The sequence below is a fragment of the Oncorhynchus gorbuscha genome, linkage group LG02 (assembly GCF_021184085.1).
Source record: "Oncorhynchus gorbuscha isolate QuinsamMale2020 ecotype Even-year linkage group LG02, OgorEven_v1.0, whole genome shotgun sequence".
NCBI lineage: Eukaryota > Metazoa > Chordata > Actinopteri > Salmoniformes > Salmonidae > Oncorhynchus > Oncorhynchus gorbuscha.
This window is the reverse complement of record NC_060174.1, coordinates 106,557,262-106,576,028: the sequence shown is the minus strand read 5'-3', so window position 1 is coordinate 106,576,028 and position 18,767 is coordinate 106,557,262. Positions and strand designations below refer to the sequence as shown.

Here is an 18,767-nt window from a genome sequence, read left to right as displayed (position 1 = left end):
TTCTGTGTTGAGTTTTTTTTAGTAGCCTTCAACCTTCCACCCTGACGTAATTCATTGCTCTCTCTGGACAGGATGTGATGCAACAGGCCACCAATGCCATCCTGAGAGGAGGCACCATCATGGCCCCCTCCGTCTCGGCGAAGACCATCGCCGAGCAGCTGGCTGAGAAGATCAACGCCAAGCTCAACTACATCCCTGTGGAGAAGCTGGAGGAGGAGAGGCAGGCAGCTGAACAGGCCGAGACAGTCAAGAGATACGAAGAGGAGCTGGAAATCAATGACTTCCCTCAGGTCAGGTTTTATATGGGCCTGGATCCCAAATGCCACCCTATTCCCTATATAGTGCACTACTTTTACCCTATTTCCTAGTCCCTAGACAGTGCACTATTGTCTTATGGGCCCTGGTCAATAGTAGTAAACTACATAGGGAATATGTTGTCATTTGGGACTCAACACTAGGGTGTAGGTGGAGGACTCAACGCTAGGGTGGAGGACTCAACGCTAGGGTGGAGGACTCAACGCTAGGGTGGAGGACTCAACGCTAGGGTGGAGGACTCAACGCTAGGGTGGGTGTAGGACTCAACGCTAGGGTGTAGGTGGAGGACTCAACGCTAGGGTGTAGGTGGAGGACTCAACGCTAGGGTGTAGGTGGAGGACTCAACGCTAGGGGAGGAGGTGGAGGACTCAACGCTAGGGTGGAGGTGGAGGACTCAACGCTAGGGTGGAGGACTCAACGCTAGGGTGGAGGACTCAACGCTAGGGTGTAGGTGGAGGTCTCAACGCTAGGGTGTAGGTGGAGGTCTCAACGCTAGGGTGTAGGTGGAGGACTCAACGCTAGGGTGGAGGACTCAACGCTAGGGTGGAGGACTTAACACTAGGGTATAGGACTCAACGCTAGGGTGTAGGTGGAGGACTCAACACTAGGGTGTAGGTGGAGGTCTCAACACTAGGGTGTAGGTGGAGGACTCATTGAATCTCTAAATGAAAGGTATTCACCATTGCTATGTGAACTATGCATTACTTTATCATGCTGATTCTCCTTCAGTTGAACAGTCTATTTACCATGTCTGTTCCTTGACGGACAAAGCTTTTACGGCAACACAAACTGGTTGATCTTATTCGTATTTGTGACCGACCGATTTGGTCTTATGTAGCAAAAAAAAAAAAAATTTTTTTATTTTTTTATTTTTACATTAGATTAAAGTAGAGACTAAGAGTTAGAAAATGGTATCGTACATTTCGTACAGTTGAGGAATGAAGGGAAAGTAATTCTGCTCTGAAAGTTGATGAACTTGTTTTGGTACACCTATTGGAGAGCTCTGCTTTGTCTACATCCATTCTGCGTTGTTCACACCCTCTTAAGCCTTAGCCTCGCTCATCTCTTTAAGGGTTGACATGTGAGGCTTCGCGGAGTGGATACGATAGTGTACTAAACAACCAAAGATTTCCAAGACTAAAAGCTGGTTCATACTACATCTCATTCTACATACAATTGACATGTCGGTAGACGGTTGTCGTAGTGACATGAACATTCTATAAGTAAGTATAAACATAGAAACATGCATGACATCAGCTGGCTGGTGGTGGTCCAAAATATCAAAATATGTTGCATTTTTTTAAAACCAATAAACCCATCTGTTTTAAAAATGAATTTAGTAGATGTCAATCTAACAAACCAGGCAACTAAATGCAACTTTCTAAACAATGTTTTGGTTTGTTTCTAGCATGTTAACTAGCTAGCTAACGTTAAGTGGCTAGCCTGTTCAAATAATGACCATATCAGAACTGACAACATCATCTTCACTTCAGCAAATTGTTACTCATTATTACAGGAAAATAGTCTCATAACAAGTTAATGGCGAGCTAATTACAGAAAAATAGCTTACGGTTTTGAGTGTGACGAAATTAAAGTCTGGGCTTTCTACCTGAGAATTTTATAACTTGGACACTGTTTCTTTTGCCTAACGTTTATATCCTAATTTGACTTTGGTGCAGGTCATGTTCTTCACATTACCACAACCCTATATCAAATAAAACCAACGTTTTTGTCACATGCACAGGATACAGAAGGTGTAAACAGTACAGTGAAATGGTCACTTGCATAGTGAAGTCTTTTATTTAGACATGTAGCTAGCTAGCTAAATTAATAATCATAATCCCAACTCATAACGTTACGACAATGCATGAATCTGCAAGTAGCTAAAGCTAACCAACTCGTTTCAATGTTAGGCTATAACTAGCAATGCAAATGGATTTCTGAGATACAAATCATGTTACTACACAGATCAAACACGTAACGTTAGACAGCCAGCTAACAGTAGCTAGCAAGCCAACAGGTACGCTTTACCTTGCAATGAAAATGACTTTCTGACCAAATATAATACCTGAAAATGGAGGTAGATAGACTTACCTGTATACATGGATGAATGGGGCGGCAGGGTAGCCTAGTGGTTAGAGCGTTGGACTAGTAACCCAAAGGTTGCAAGTTCGAATCCCCGAGCTGACAAGCTACAAATCTGTCGTTCTGCCCCTGAACAGGCAGTTAATCCACTGTTCCTAGGCCGTCATTGAAAATAAGAATTTGTTCTTAACTGACTTGCCTAGTAAAATAAAGGTAAAATAAAAAATCAAATGCTCCTTGCCCTATTTTGAAAAGACGAGTTTTATACATATATATGCCATTTAGCAGACGCTTTTATCCAAAGCGACTTACAGTCATGTGTGCATACATTCTACGTATGGGTGGTCCCGGGGATCGAACCCACTACCCTGGCGTTACAAGCGCCATGCTCTACCAACTGAGCTACAGAACCCACATTTCTGCCCCCCATACAACAGTGTGTGTTCTCTTTTCGACTCCCTCCAAATGTTTGCAATCAAACGGGATAATTTTCCTCATACTCTGCTTCCACCGGGCATTTCACTGATTTCTTCCACGACAACAACACTGTTGATCCGTGTTTCAGAAGACCACAATGTTTGGTTCAATGACAACTTTTTTTATTTTATTTTCTTCTTTGCCAAATCAGGGATTTCCTCATTGTCTGATTCATTTTAAGAGTCAGCATAGCACGTTCGTTTTCCAGAAAGTGGAACACTTTTAGCAACACCTTTGCAGTTCTTCATGTCTTTAAAAAAACGCTGCGTTAGGAGTACCTACACATACTGAGCAGCTCATGTTATAGACAGAAGCGTGCTACATGGCAGACCAATCCAAACTCCTCTCTCGGCATGTCCAGCCCATCCATTATCTCAGCCAATCAGGGCGAGCGGGAAGGTTCCGGATCTTGTTCCTTGGCTAAACCAACTAGGCTTGTAATTTTAACTATTTTATTCGTATTTACAGATGTGTTAATGTAACAGTATAAATTTAGACCGTCCCCTCGCCCATACCCGGGCGCGAACCAGGGACCCTCTGCACACATCAACAACAGTCACCCACGAAGCATCGTTACCCATCGCTCCACAAAAGCCGCGGCCCTTGCAGAGCAAGGGGAACTACTACTTCAAGGTCTCAGAGCAAGTGACGCCCCCCGATTGAACCGCTATTTAGCGCGCACCCCCGCTAACTAAGCTAGCCGTTTCACATCCGTTACATTAAGGCACATGAAAGTTCACATATTCCTGAAGGCATTTCTGCCCCCCACAAGTGGTAGGTGGTACTGACCTCACAAAGCGTCTCAGAGTAGGAGTGCTGATCTAGGGATCTGTCCATATAATATTATTCATCATGATCTAAATGGGGAAAAACTGATCTTAGATCAGGACTTACTCTGAGACGCTTTGTAAATACGGCCTAAGCGAACAGGAAGATGTTAAATGTCTGTTTCCTGTGTTCCACCAGACTGCGAGGTGGAAGGTCACGTCTAAGGAGGCCCTCCAGAGGATCGGAGAATACTCTGAGGCAGCCATCACCATCAGAGGAACCTACTTCCCTCCAGGCAAAGAGCCCAAAGAGGGAGAACGCAAGATCTACCTGGCTATTGAGAGTAAGTGGCTATTCTACTTGCAATGACCACTTCCAAGTCTTCACCAATGTTGGAGAGTTGAGTGTTGCATGTTAGCAGTAGTGAGTGGTTTTGTTGTTGTTGTTGATGGATGTCACTTGTCGTAATATTTTGATGTGTTTGATTGACAGGTGCAAATGAGCTGGCCGTTACGAAGGCCAAGGCTGAGATCACTCGGCTCATCAAGGAGGAGCTTATCAGATTAGTAAGTTCTGGCCATAGAAATAGAATTCATATGTATGGTTCTGTCCTCTGTTATCTCAGATCTATATCTGTCTATCTGTCTATCTATTTACTGATGCTAGGCCTAGGGAATCATTCTATAATCATTTGTGTCAGTCTACATGTTGGTTGCATCATTGTATGAACACCAGTAATAAAAGTTGAATGTATTAAAAGTACTGAAAGTAATTAACTTAGCGAGGGGGGGGGGTGTATTAAAAATATTTTAAAAATTCTCATTGCTCAATAAATGTTCTCTCTCATTTTAGCAAAACTCCTACCAACCCACCAGCAAAGGAAGATACAAGGTCTTGTAGTGACGATGAGATTGGGCTCAGACGCAGTGACTCCTTCTTTCTCCAACGTTTCATCATATTTGTTTCAGAATGTATTAGTATATATTTTTTCAATGTAAGACCAGTGACCTCCAGAAGGGATTGTTCTCGTGAGAGTAGGATTGTTCTCGTGAGAGTAGGATTGTTCTCGTGAGAGTAGGATTGTTCTCGTGAGAGTAGGATTGTTCTCGTGAGAGTAGGATTGTTCTCGTGAGAGTAGGATTGTTCTCGTGAGAGTAGGATTGTTCTCGTGAGAGTACCTTCTCTTTTAGACTACGTTTCCTCTCTGTACTTTAAGTGGAGATTTAGTCGTGGTTTGTTTTATTTTTTATTAAGGTTTCACGGCGCAAAATGTATCTGATATCCGTTCTATAATATACCAGCTGAAATGTAACGGGTTCTCTACCACCATCATTGAAACATTTGCTTATTTTTGTCCTTAAACATTAAGCATAAGTAGTTTTATTTTTTTGATTTTACCTTTATTTAACCAGGCAAGTCAGTTAAGAACAGATTCTTATTTTCAATGACGGCCTAGGAACAGTGGGTTAACTGCCTTTTCAGGGGCAGAACGACAGATTTGTTTAACCTTCCGGTTACTAGTCCAACGCTCTAACCACTAGGCAACCCTGCCGCCCCGTAGTTATAGATCCTGTATTTTGGGTCACTGGTCTGTAGTCATCTGAACAAGTAAGGAATCACGCGTTGATTTTTTTTTTTTTTAACAGCCCTTGAATGATGTAATGTGTTTTTACTTCTTTCCCTCTCTAATAAAACATTGTGTTGGTAAGGAACATGTTGTCACTGGTCTGTGTTAGATACATTATATACCAATGGTTTGTGTGTTACATCTGGATTTGATGTTCATACATTGTACTGACAATCTTATCAGGCTATGATTGGGTTTTGTAGTGGCTTAAAAAACGGGGAATATTATATGTGAACTACAAGATGAAAACCTATTGACATAATTCAATCTTAACCATAACGACAATGGAGGTTTGTGTATGTACTGTGACCTTGATTGCTTAATAATTACGTATAGCCTGTGGAAAGAACCAGCACAACTGATTTTTTTTATTTTGGATTAAATTATTTAGTCTGCAGAAAAAGTGGTTGAACTATTTCATGGTCCGTTGATCAATTTGCTACTTTCCAAATAGTGTTTCGGTCTTTGGAGGAATAGTGTATTACGTAGCTTTACTGCGCATGCAAATAATAGAACAAATTGATATTGTGTGGAAATTAGTTGCTATTACAATTGCGAATGTATTCAAGAACTGGCGTAAACACGATGAAAATGTAAATCATAATTTGCTTGGAGTTGCTGCAATTCCCTTTTGGAGTACCGCGCATGCGCAGTGGTCCCCTGTACCTTATAAATTTTTAATGGCAATGGCTGCGTTTCTCATCTAAACATCTCACGCGAAACAACAAACCTATAAATACGACATTTCCTTGCACCTCTGACAAAAGGCGTTATCGATTTAGTAATAGTAATCGATCGATTGTGATCTACGAAAAATGGATCGGCTGTAGAATTTGAAGATAGAAGATCTGTCATTTTTAACCCTTTGCATTCCATGAGCCACAAACAATCGAGGTACAGTAATTGCTTGGTTTTATGAATTACTTTAATTTGCCATGTTTTTAATGTTATCGAAACATCCATTTCTGAAAATATTACTTGTAAATGAGCGCGTGGTAAGTGATTTCCTAAATGTGTTGCGAAAACGAAAGCTTTTGTGTCCAGGATTGTCTGCAAAATACAACGAACAACTAACTGATTAATATATTTCGCTGAAAAAGAGGGTAGGCATTACTAGGCAACTGTGATGTGGGAAGGCTAGTCATTTTTAACTCTCATTGTAACATTGAGTCTTTATCATGACGAGCTGCACCATCCCTGCACGTTCAACGAAGCTAGCATTGGATGTTGACAATAGACCATTACAAGAGTCAAGATATTCTATACTTTTATAGTTTAATAATTCATTACGGGTGCAGTACAGAAGTTCTCTCTCATTTGCAGTATTCTACACCAGCATTTGATTTGTAACAGAACAGCCGAAACACAATATGCCACTACTGACTAGTTTGTGGATGAGACTGGAATAGGATTCCTGTGTCTACTCTTAACTTGCAGCACTACTAAGCATTAAACCTGTTTTAGCATTTTGTCAACAATGCATCTCTTGTATCCCATTGTTTTCTCCGGCAGAAGATGATACGCCAGGTGACCAACAACAATGACTATTGCATGAGTGGCAGGCCGTCATGCCTGGCAGAGGATGGCCGACACCCCACCAGTCACTTTGACCTATGCACTGCCCAGTCCAACAAGTTCTACCAAGCTCCCCCTCCCTTGCACATGACCTTGCCCCCTCTGCCCTTGCCCCCTCTGCCCTTGCCCCCTCAGAACAACCCGAAACCAATGCCTTGTCAGAGGCAGAATGGCCTCAGTGAACCTCACCCCCAAGCTGTTGGAATTACGAACAATGAAAAGCCAGAGGACTCCAAGAAAAAGAAAAACCCGGGGAGGTCTGGAAGGAGAGGAAGACCTTCGGGCACCACTAAATCGGCAGGTTACAGGACCAGCACAGGGAGGCCTCTAGGAACCACTAAGGCTGCCGGGTTCAAGACCAGCCCAGGGAGGCCCCTGGGAACGACCAAGGCAGCGGGATATAAGGTCAGCCCTGGTAGGCCCCCTGGCAGTATCAAGACCCTGTCTCGCCTCAACAAACTAGGCTATGGTACGTGTAGCGCCGCAGCATTCCCCTACACTATGATGAACAAAGGCAGCCTCTGCGAACCCTCGTGCAAGGAAAAGGAGACCAACGAGTAAAGTCCTACTTTTCTCATGGCTTGTTGGAGAAATAAAAGGCTGCATGTCCTAAGTGCTGTCAAATAGAGGGGTTGTTTGTACCACTTCCCTGGTTGAGTGTACAGATGTACTATTACTGGCATGTGCCTCTTCAGTGTGCATGCTTCTATCCAAACCAGATTTCTTTGTAATATAGAGTATAGCTTATACACCACACTGAGTGGACAAAACATAAGGAACACCTTCCTAATATTGAGTCCCCCCCCCCTTGCCCTCAATTCATCAGTGAATGGACTCTACAAGGTGTCGAAAGCGTTCCACAGGGATGCTGGCCCATGTTGACTCCAATGCTTCCCACAGTTGTGTCAAGTTGGCTGGATGTCCTTTGGGTGGTGGACCATTCTTGATACACACAGGAAACTGTTGAATGTGGAAAAACATAGCAGCTTTGCAGTTCTTGAGTACAAGCCGGTGTGCCTGGCACCTACTACCATACCCCATTCAAAGGCACTTTGTCTTGGCCTTTCACCCTCTGAATGACACGCACACATACACAATCCATGTCTCAATTGTCTTTAAAGGACTTTAAAATCCTTCTTTCACCTGTCTCCTCCCATTCATCTACACTGATTTCAAGTGGATTTAACAAGTGACACCAATAAGGGATCATAGCTTTCACCTGGTCAGTCTAGGTAATGGAAAGAGCAAGTGGTCTTAATGTTTTTTTATATATTTTTTTATTACATTTACATTACATTTAAGTCATTTAGCAGACACTCTTATCCAGAGCGACTTACAAATTGGTGCATTCACCTTATGACATCCAGTGGAACAGTCACTTTACAATAGTGCATCTAAATCTTAAAGGGGGGTGAGAGGGATTACTTATCCTATCCTAGGTATTCCTCTTTAAGGAATACCTAGGATAGGATAAGTAATCCCTCTCACCCCCCCCCTCTAAGATTCTCAGTGTATGTGATATAGGTATAGCGTATACATTATGTGATGAAGAAATGCGGGTGTACAGTACACTAGAGTAGTTATTGTTTGACATGAGAAAGTAAACATATTCTTTTCCACTGAACTTCCTTCACAGAACTGTAATTCTCCTAAAAAGATTCCTGTTAATCCAATCTCTATGGTTTGCAGTGTCTTTTCTCAATTACCTAATACAGTATGAATTTTATGCTGATGTTAACAGTAAAAAAAAAAAATTAAAAACAGAACTATCCCTTAATTTCAACATGGGGAATTTGAAACATTGTTGATACAAATCACAGCAGATGGTCAGTGTTTGTTGTTACTGTCAGAATGGCTACATATTGAGGCCGTCCTACTATGAAATCTCTGTAGATAGTTTTATACTGTGAAATGGCTATTGTTTTGAAATCAACAGATCCTGAAGGTGCTATGTATCTCAGAATGTATTGACATGGTTTCTATTACGGCTGCAGAGCAAACTATTGTTTCATATCAACCACTCTATTAATAGGTCTTACACGTGACTAACATGGCCTGGGGGTGCGTTCAGCAGGACGTTGTTCAACGTTCAGATAGAAAAACCTGCATGTAGAACAAACACGCCTCTCTGACACATAGAATAAGGCATTGTGTCAGCTCTTGTTTCTATCTGCTAGGTTCCAGAACGTTTTATTTCTATATGCTAGGTTCCAGAACGTTTTATTTCTATCTGCTAGGTTCCAGAACGTTTTATTTCTATCTGCTAGGTTCCAGAACGTTTTATTTCTATCTGCTAGGTTCCAGAACGTTTTATTTCTATATGCTAGGTTCCAGAACGTTTTATTTCTATATGCTAGGTTCCAGAACGTTTTATTTCTATCTGCTAGGTTCCAGAACGTTTTATTTCTATCTGCTAGGTTCCATAACGTTTTGACTACTGAATGTGACCTGTTGCTGGTGTCACAGTGGTGTCTGTATGTGTTGGTCTAGTACTACACCAAATATAACAGCACAATTCCTCACAGGAAGAGATCCTCCAGTCCGTTTCATTGGGTTCCCTTCGTACTGAAACACAACATTTTTACACCATTTTAATTTTAATTCTTATTTGCCTTATAATTTGAATATCAGACAATCATCAACTAGTGTCTCCATAGGTGCGGAGTGTTGTTTACCTGTTAAATTGGAATTATTGATCGTTTTTGATAGCTATGATGAATACACATCAATATAGTACATGTCACTGTAATCCCAATTACATATTGACATTACCATGCATTTAAAATAATGGAGGCATACTTGCTTCGTAAGGTTTTTTTTGTGTTGTGATTTCTGCGGTGGAACCCATGGGATGTTTTGGAGAATCAAGGTATTTTTGAGTAGGGGATATTTTTTTTTTTTGGGGGACGACTTCTTATGGGAAGGGCTGGGTGATTGTGTTTTGTAAATACCTGAAACATTTCCTCTAACTTGGTCTTTTTTCCCCTGTTTTACCTCGGAGCAAAGGATAGTGTCAGCTGTCCTTGCGATGTTTTGTGTTATGATTTATTCTCTATCGCCATCTTGAAGAATAATAATAATAACAACGTTTATAGTGCTTTTCAATACAAGAAACACATTGCTTCACATTATAAAATAATACTATTGTTTTGATTCAAATATGATCATGTTTATTATTGAATTGTGTACAACACTTGAGGCCTTCTCATTGAAGACCCACACAATAATTTACGCTTTGTCCATTGGAGAGATTAGTTGCATTTGGATGTAAAATAAATTATTCCTTTTTTTTAATTGAATAATGATGACATAGGGTACTACTATGTTCAAATCAATCTACAGTGTTGTATCATCTTAACCAAAGAATCAGATGTTTTCTGCCTTCCAGTTTGAGATGTTTAAGTAAATGCATGCTAGAGTAGCCCGTAACAATTAATCAGATATTTTGAACAAATATAAAAATGAATCCTCTTAACATATCACATTCTGTAACTTGTATTTGGGAGAGAGAGAGAAAAAAAAACATGTATTTAAATCTGCTATATCTACTACAGGTATAATCAATACAATTGCTACTCAATTTCTGTTTGAAGTTGTATACAGTATGTACCCTTGCGCATCAAAGTTATAGTTATAGTTTTTGAACACAGAAACAATAGTTGCGTATCTTGTCAAAAAGCGAAGAGCTTTTCATTTTTGCATTGCAATACATTCAAAAGCCTTTTAGGTAGTGCTAACATGTATTTAAATCTGCTATATCTACTACAGGTATAATCAATACAATTGCTACTCAATTTCTGTTTGAAGTTGTATACAGTATGTACCCTTGCGCATCAAAGTTATAGTTATAGTTTTTGAACACAGAAACAATAGTTGCGTATCTTGTCAAAAAGCGAAGAGCTTTTCATTTTTGCATTGCAATACATTCAAAAGCCTTTTAGGTAGTGCTTATGTAGCAGTGTTTTATATGACATATTGCATTCACTGTTTATTGCCATACAGTATTCACAATATTATAATGTTCTACTGTGTCATTACATGTATTGTAACATACCATTCTCTTTACTGCGATGGGTTAGGTATTGACATTATAAAAAGTAATGTTTGGTAAGAAATATAAATATATTAGTTCAAGTTTACAATGTTATTTTATGGTATAACGGGGTGGGGGGATTGTACATTCTGCTTTGGTGTTTTGTGAATATTCTTGTTATTCATAAATAGGTTACACCCATGTCTACATAAGTGCTGGTTACATAAGAGTATACTTGATTTCTATACCAGAGTCCTCTATTTGACATACTTGCTTCATCACTCTGCTTGAAATATGTTTGTGAAACACATAGCGTTTTATCCACGTGGGTATTCATTTTATTGCATTCCGTCTGCATCAAATGTAATAATGAATTTATAACATTGAGTTAGTTGCACTTCAGTTAGAGGACATTTTGAACATTTATCCTGTCAACCATTAATCTTGTATATTTATCTGAACCTTTATCTTGTATCATTAGAGGCAATCATTTACTTGTAATTACTTAGGCCTATCACTGCATCCAATCAGTCAAAAATATGAAACTGACATTTTTTTTTTTAGGTGAAAAAAAAACCATGAATGGCTGGGAAGATTTGTTTAACCCATTTTGGAAATTGATGATCATTATTCATAATTTCTATGTCAAACTGTTTACATGGGGTTATCTTTTACTGTCCCCCCCCCCCCCGCCACAGTTTCTGCTAGATACCCGTGGATCTGTTGCAATATCTTCTAGCAACTTATTGCGACAACAAACTTCCTTCTCAGACCGTTTTACTTTCTTCTCAGAACATTTTATTTCCTTCTCAGAATGTTTTACTTCCTTCTCAGAATGTTTTACTTCCTTCTCAGAATGTTTTACTTCCTTCTCAGAACATTTTATTTCCTTCTCAGAAGGTTTTACTTCCTTCTCAGAATGTTTTACTTCCTTCTCAGAACGTTTTATTTCCTTCTCAGAACGTTTTACTTCCTTCTCAGAACGTTTTATTTCCTTCTCAGAACGTTTTATTTCCTTCTCAGAACGTTTTACTTCCTTCTCAGAACGTTTTATTTCCTTCTCAGAATGTTTTATTTCCTTCTCAGAACGTTTTACTTCCTTCTCAGAACGTTTTATTTCCTTCTCAGAACGTTTTATTTCCTTCTCAGAACGTTTTATTTCCTTCTCAGAACGTTTTACTTCCTTCTCAGAACGTTTTATTTCCTTCTCAGAACGTTTTACTTCCTTCTCAGAACGTTTTACTTCCTTCTCAGAACGTTTTATTTCCTTCTCAGAACGTTTTACTTCCTTCTCAGAACGTTTTATTTCCTTCTCAGAACGTTTTATTTCCTTCTCAGAACGTTTTACTTCCTTCTCAGAACGTTTTATTTCCTTCTCAGAAAGTTTTACTTCCTTCTCAGAACATTCAAGTATTTATTTCAATGGAATTGTAAGGCCCATGCTACGAACACGTTGTAATCACTATGATAGGAATTTGTATTAATTGTTTTACTATCCCTGCATGATTGTTGAGTGTTGAAAGTTGTGTAATAAACTAATTATAAATATATTTCTTGAATGATAGGCTGTCATTAGATGCATTGCAATACAGCCTACATTGGGTGTATGTAATAGATGATGCTTTACAATATGATAATATGATAAAGGATATGATATATCCTTTATGATCTAGTCAGGTCATTACAATATAAACATTTCAAAAATATTCAAACAAACAAAGATTTCAAACACAGCCTAGTATTGACAAAATGTCTTCTTCGTCTGTGGTATTGACCAATTCCAAAGCATAGAAATAGAATACTTAGAACAGACATCCCCTTTCAAATCAATGACGGCACAAGTGACTCCCTAAAAACACGGCACTTTGATGAAGCTACAACCGGAAGTGGCTTTTCGTAGCAGGTTAGGAGAGCATTTTCCATAACCTTCACTTAATTATCCTAACCTGCTACGTTAATTCTCCGAATGGGTGAGAGTACCTATAGCAAAGCTGGTTTGCCATGCAGTTTGCCATTAAAAATGGTCCGTTCCGGTCTACTTAACGGGATGGGTCTCCCATAGACACCAATGCAATAGCAGCTGCGTCTGGTCTACTTAGTTCACTGACTTTCATTGAATCAGAAAAAAAACAGCGAGTGGGTGTCGCTTCCTGTTCTGTCGCTGCCCATACGAGCAAGGCACAATGTAAAAGCAAGAAGTATACCCATCAATCTGTGCTGTGATTTTTTTGAAACAACTCAACTGACATTGCAAAGAATGCATTCCGTTGCATAAGCCACATCAGTTAGCATCATTTAAATGAACATTCTACATTACCATGGAAATTATTGCATTACAATACCAGGCAGACATTGTGAATAGACCCATGATTTTAACAGTCAAATTGCCAGGGTTAGAGGTTCCAAGGCCATTCTATTCGTTCTATTTCTATGGTCCGAAGATTGTATGATAAAGAATACATCCCTATATACTTCCCGTTATGGTCTAGCGCCACTGATGCAATCTCCATTTGAAGTAGTCCATTTTCTTCACTAGCTGATTCCCCCCCCCCCCCCCCCCGATGACCCAGTTGGACATGACTCTATCAGGTTGGATCAGCAAATGAAGTTGGGAGTCCTACCCAGTTGACTACATTTCATGGTGGAAGCCCTCAATAGCGCTGCCTGTGTTAATACCACAGATAGAACAATGAGGGTTAGTTTTTAAAAGTATTTTCTAATACCACAGCCAATGCGGTATTTTGGCCACTAGAGGTTCTTTATCATTCAATTCAATGGGCATTATTGGCATGGGAAACATGTGTTAACATTGCCAAAGCAAGTGAGGTAGATAATATACAAAAGTGAAATAAACAACATTCTCTGTGAGTCAGAACCATACAGTCATTTGTCAGAACTTGTCTTTGCCTATGTTCGAGATCATCAAACCCGTGATGTAAACATGGGAAAAGTTTGACTGACTGATCTACAAATCATATTGAGTAATTATTTATGGTGCAAGGTGATTTGCAGATCAGTCAGTCTCGACTCGCCTTTCAAATCGGCTGCAATATCAAACATGCGCATTCTCTATCTATTGACCCGGAAGTTGTTTTACTGTAGTGCATCGCTTGATATTCCCGACAGCGACTCACAACATTGGTTCCACTTATCATAAATGCCCGTAACATATATATTAAATATATTGTTGTAGCTAATAGTAATTATGTCCAGAATATCAAGTAGACTCATGTTGACATGTATTGTATGTTTTACGATTTATGTTTCTGAAATAAAGAAAGCATCGTCAGTAACAGCTCAAGGTAAGAGAAGGGGACGCCAGCAGTTAGGTAGTGTTAGCTGTTTTTAATGTAGCTAGTTAGCGAGCAAGCTATAACAGCTATAGTTTCAACTATAAAGCCAGCAAAGTTGACGGGCTAGCTATCTTACTACATGCTCTTGTGTAAAGGAGTCCAAAATGGTACCTGGTCACATAGCTCTAGCTATTTTTGTTGTTGTTACATCGTTAGGTACATGTTTACCCCCCAGTATCTTGTGCAGGTCAAAATGTTCTAACTTTACCATTTAGCGCTATAGTAACGTTAGTTGGTTGTCAGAGAGGAAGAGGCGAAACATATTCCAAAATCTCTGGTCGTATTTGACAAGCAAGCACATGCAAGCTGGATCAGTGGTATACATGTGTATGATGGCTCTTATTCGTTCTACCTCGTCTACAGTGATGGTGTATTCATGTGATTAATAGTCTAATTATTAGAACCAACAGGAACACATCTAGTAGGTTGATTTCATAATGTTGTTTCTACAGTTTAACTTCTGAAATTATATAATAATATGTACCTGTTGTATTTACAGAGAATGATGAAATACCAGAATTCAAGTTCTCTGAGGACGTGGCCTCTGATATGGAAAATATTCCCAAATTTGTGGGAATGGAGGACCTTGAGTCTCAGCCAAAGAGGCAGTACAAGACTGCAGAGATCGCAGACGCGGTAATGGGAACCGAACTACCTGTCAACCCAGCAGGAATCGAGTCACTGATCCCCAAGAATGTGAAAGACTTTCAGACAGGGTTCTCGCCACTCTGCGACGACGAGGCAAAATGTCCCTCACCTTTGACCCAAGAGGAGTCCAAGAATTCAGAACCCATGGAACCAGTCATATTGGGGATGGTCCACGTAGACGCCATGACAAATGAAGAACAGAACTCCACAGAAACTACAAAGACTTACAAAGTCAACTGTGATAAAAGGAACATAACAGGGGTGGACAACTTCACAGTGCAGGTCCTAAATGCCTCACAGGTAATCAGATGTCTGGGTTTGTTTAACTATATGCATCATGACATGAACTAGTGTGCCTGAAATAGTAGGTCCCACTGCCTTGATACTCCCTAAACTGGGGTGCCTGAAACAGGGGTTGAAACCCGGTCCCCGGGTGTCTAGAGCAGACTCCCGGTCCCCGGGTGTCTAGAGCAGACTCCCGGTCCCCGGGTGTCTAGAGCAGACTCCCGGTCCCCGGGTGCCCGGGTGTCTGGAACACAGTCCCGGGGTGCAACAGTTTGTGTAGGTTTTTGTTCTAGTCTAGCTTGATTTAACTAATCATGGTGTAGTCGAGACTGGAACAAAGGCCTGGCACACACTGCAGCAATTCAGGATCTGATAGACACCCCTGCCATAGACCTCATAGATAACCTGTTATCTATGTCCAATGGGACCCCCCCCTACAGGACTTGATGGAGTTCCTAAATGTAAACGGCACAGAGTGCTCTCTGGTATTGTTCTTCACTACCTGGTGCCAGTTCTCTGCCAATCTGGCACCTCACTTCAACGCATTGCCCCGTGTCTTCCCCGGCATGCACTTCTTGGCACTGGACGCCTCCCAGCATAGCAGGTAAACTGCCAAAATACTTTACACCGGTGCAGGGCTCTCCAACCCTGTTCCTGGAGAACTAGTCCTGTAGGTTTTCACTCCAACCCTGTTCCTGGAGAACTAGTCCTGTAGGTTTTCACTCCAACCCTGTTCCTGGAGAACTAGTCCTGTAGGTTTTCACTACAGGAGGGTAGCTCTCCAGGAACAGGGTTGGAGCGAAAACCTACAGGAGGGCAGCTCTCCAGGAACAGGGTTGGAGCGAAAACCTACAGGAGGGCAGCTCTGCACCAGTGTATCAATATGTCCTCATTTGTATCCAACACAATGAGAAAGGTCACTTTTAGTTTTCTGTCGGTGTGTTGAGCGTAACAATATCACGTTTTCTTTTTGTAACGTGTTTCTCTCCAGTCTCTCCACAAGGTTTGGAACTGTAGCAGTTCCCAACATCCTCCTGTTTCAAGGTGTGAAACCAATGGCCAGATTCAACCAGACTGACAGAACCCTGGAGACTCTGGTGTCTTTCATAGCTAATCAGACAGGTGTGTAAACAAACGCAACGAGGCATCAGTCCCCTATCATTTAGTATTGGATGTATAGTATTTCAAAATGAAAGACGGTGTAGGATAAGACCTATATAGTCGGTGGGGTCAGAGGGAAGGCCCAAAAAAATTCAAAGACTCCAGTCACCCAAGTCATAGACTGTTCTCTCTGCTTCCATACGACAAGCAGTACCGGAGTGCCATGTCTAGGTCTAAAAGTCTCATTAACAGCTTTTACCCCCAAGCCATAAGACTGAAACAATTAATCAAATGGCCATCCGGACTATTTATATTTACCCCCCCCCCCTTTGTTTATTATCTATGTTTAGTCACTTTACCCCTACCTGTACAAATTACCTTGTACCCACAAACATTGATTCGGTACCGGTACCAGCTGTATATAGCCTCGTTGTTGTTTTGTAATCTTAATGTTTTTCAATTAAATTTTTTACTTTAGTTTATTTAGCAAATATTTTCTTAACTCAGTATTTCTTGAACTACATTGTTGGTTAATGGCTTGTAAAGTTAGCATTTCACGGTAAGGTTGTATTCGGTGGATGTGACAAATACAATTTGATTTGGCGTTGTAAGCCTTAAAGCCCCCATGCAGTCTTTATAATTTTATTTAAAAAATCATTGCTAATGAATCATTGTTTTATATAATGAAAATAACTCCAAAATAAATTTGATCATTTATTTGATTATTGATCATTATTTGATCAGCCAACTTTGGCCCTTAAAATGCTCATTCTGATTGTGTGGGCGTTAGGAAACACATTTTAAGATATTTACAGCCCTGATCGGCTGATAGGAGGGTCTAGAGCCCACCCCTTACACAGATGAACAGTCATTGGTCTATTATAATCAACCACATTGTGACATCATGATGTGGGCCATAAGTTCCGTCCCACCCGAACAGGGTAGCCTAGTGGTTAGAGCATTGGACTAGTAACCGTAAGGTTGCAAGTTCAAATCCCCGAGCTGACAAGGTACAAATCTGTCGTTCTGCCCCTGAAAAGGCAGTTAACCCACTGTTCCTAGGCCGTCATTGAAAATAAGAATTTGTTCTTAACTGACTTGCCGAGTTAAATAAAGGTAAAATTTAAAAAACAGTCTGAAATTCCAGGCATTTTCAAACAGCTCTTACACAAAAAGGAAATTATCATAATTTTCGAGTGCTATTTCGACCTCATAAATCAAATCAGTGTGGAAATATCATTTTAAAAAACAGGACAATCTAGTTTAACTGCACTGTCCATCTGATGCATTTCCCCCAGCCTGACAGAATGTAAACTTGGGGGCTCATTTGCTTGTTCTCATAAATGTACTTCCAATATTTGAAAGACAGGTCATTGGTATTCATTAAAAGTGTTTTTAAATCTGTCTCGTAAAGGTTTCGAAGTGAGCCCAGATCAGAATGTAACAGAGGAGGATTTATCTGGACCTCTTCCCAATGTCCCAGTGAAGAGTATTGATTGGCTGCTGGTGTTCTCCATCTTGTTCATCTCCGGCTTCACCACCTATGCCATCCTACGGACTGACAGCATCCGCTGGCTCATCCCAGGCCAAGAGCATGAGCACCAGGACTAATATTTACAACCCAGAGACTGTAAGCCCTGTGAATAAAATATCTTCTCAACGTGAGAGTTGTTGGGCATAATGTGTGGTAAACCTGGACATTGTATTCAGAAAGTGTCACAGATAAGGAGCGCTGATCTAGAATCAGGTTTTTGCTTCAGCACATAATGAATAAGATTGGAACGACCTGATCCTAGATCAGCACTCATACACTTGAGACCCTTTACGAATACGGACCCAGATTTTGGAGACGGCCTCCCAAGACACAGCGCCAGCTCAGTCCTGCGGGTTGTCGGTGTTAACTGCTGGCTTCGCTGTAACATAGCTACTGTGATATAGATATACATAATTGTTTGCTAAGTGAATTACCCCTTGGATGTTTGAACACACATGTTCAATGAGTCAGCGTGACATGCTGTTTATTTGCAACTGTTTTGACGGTGTTGTGATTAAAAGTGTCAAATTAAACATGCTTTAAATGCAGGGTTTAACCTAGCCTTTGATCATGACTCTTCATTTACATTACACATAAAAGAGTCATTGGATTTAGGTGTGTTATGTTAAGAGCCCCAATTCATACCATCAGTCACCTAATCATCCCCGGTTTACAATTGGCTCATTCATCTCTCCTCCCTTGTAACTATTACACAGGTCGTTTCTGTAAATGAGAATGTGTTCTACGTCAATTTACCCGGTAAAATAAGTTAAATTAAATAAGAGCCCAGATGCTCGGTCTGAATACAGGCAGCGCTTTTTGGAAGCATAAGGACCATATATTTTATGTCAGAGGCAAAAAACTAAATGTTAAATTGATACAAACTTGTTTTATAGGATTAGTGTTCCCATATATCCATAATACAGCGCGTTTACGGAAGACACCTGTGCTAATTATCTGTCTAGC

At 40.4% G+C, this 18,767-nt stretch overlaps 4 protein-coding genes across 7 annotated transcripts in view; all 4 read left to right on the top strand.

The window, feature by feature from the left end:
* Positions 1-5,357, top strand: part of ddx46 (DEAD (Asp-Glu-Ala-Asp) box polypeptide 46) — a 28,108-nt gene extending 22,751 nt beyond the window's left edge. The window contains exons 20-23 of the mRNA XM_046330104.1: positions 72-290; positions 3,844-3,988; positions 4,138-4,211; positions 4,498-5,357. Of these exons, the coding sequence (XP_046186060.1) occupies positions 72-290; positions 3,844-3,988; positions 4,138-4,211; positions 4,498-4,545 (486 nt within the window). The 3' untranslated portion in view covers positions 4,546-5,357. The remainder of the gene's footprint in view (positions 1-71; positions 291-3,843; positions 3,989-4,137; positions 4,212-4,497) is intronic.
* A 545-nt stretch (positions 5,358-5,902) lies between these two features.
* On the top strand, positions 5,903-7,797 carry LOC124015280 (UPF0461 protein C5orf24 homolog). Of its 2 annotated transcripts, none has more exons than XM_046330418.1 (2): positions 5,903-6,166; positions 6,788-7,797. In XM_046330418.1, exon 2 carries the CDS (start codon positions 6,788-6,790, stop codon positions 7,406-7,408), a length of 621 nt encoding a protein of 206 aa, XP_046186374.1. In that variant the 5' UTR covers positions 5,903-6,166; the 3' UTR covers positions 7,409-7,797. The 2 variants fall into 2 exon arrangements, with proteins under 2 accessions (XP_046186374.1, XP_046186364.1); XM_046330408.1 differs by having other exon boundaries at positions 5,904-6,166; positions 6,785-7,797.
* A 1,957-nt stretch (positions 7,798-9,754) lies between these two features.
* LOC124015257 (polygalacturonase 1 beta-like protein 2) lies at positions 9,755-12,424 on the top strand. The gene is made up of 2 exons (XM_046330373.1): positions 9,755-10,574; positions 10,789-12,424. Exon 2 carries the CDS (start codon positions 11,420-11,422, stop codon positions 12,362-12,364), a length of 945 nt encoding a protein of 314 aa, XP_046186329.1. The 5' UTR covers positions 9,755-10,574; positions 10,789-11,419; the 3' UTR covers positions 12,365-12,424.
* Positions 12,425-13,986: 1,562 nt separating this feature from the next.
* On the top strand, positions 13,987-18,361 carry txndc15 (thioredoxin domain containing 15). Of its 3 annotated transcripts, none has more exons than XM_046330286.1 (5): positions 13,987-14,182; positions 14,733-15,181; positions 15,607-15,770; positions 16,158-16,288; positions 17,682-18,361. In XM_046330286.1, exons 1-5 carry the CDS (start codon positions 14,086-14,088, stop codon positions 17,876-17,878), a joined length of 1,038 nt encoding a protein of 345 aa, XP_046186242.1. In that variant the 5' UTR covers positions 13,987-14,085; the 3' UTR covers positions 17,879-18,361. The 3 variants fall into 3 exon arrangements, with proteins under 3 accessions (XP_046186242.1, XP_046186258.1, XP_046186250.1); XM_046330302.1 differs by lacking the exon at positions 13,987-14,182 and adding an exon at positions 14,210-14,340; XM_046330294.1 differs by lacking the exon at positions 13,987-14,182 and adding an exon at positions 14,323-14,389.
* The last annotated feature ends 406 nt before the right edge of the window (positions 18,362-18,767 follow it).

Excerpts from the sequence above, each read along its gene's own strand:
- LOC124015280 (XM_046330418.1), top strand. The coding sequence starts at position 6,788 with ATGATACGCCAGGTGACCAACAACAATGACTATTGCATGAGTGGCAGG.
- LOC124015257 (XM_046330373.1), top strand. The coding sequence starts at position 11,420 with ATGAAACTGACATTTTTTTTTTTAGGTGAAAAAAAAACCATGAATGGC.
- txndc15 (XM_046330286.1), top strand. The coding sequence starts at position 14,086 with ATGTCCAGAATATCAAGTAGACTCATGTTGACATGTATTGTATGTTTT. Across the intron at positions 14,183-14,732 it reads ATCGTCAGTAACAGCTCAAG|AGAATGATGAAATACCAGAA; the intron begins GTAAGAGAAGGG and ends TTGTATTTACAG. Across the intron at positions 15,771-16,157 it reads GACGCCTCCCAGCATAGCAG|TCTCTCCACAAGGTTTGGAA; the intron begins GTAAACTGCCAA and ends GTTTCTCTCCAG.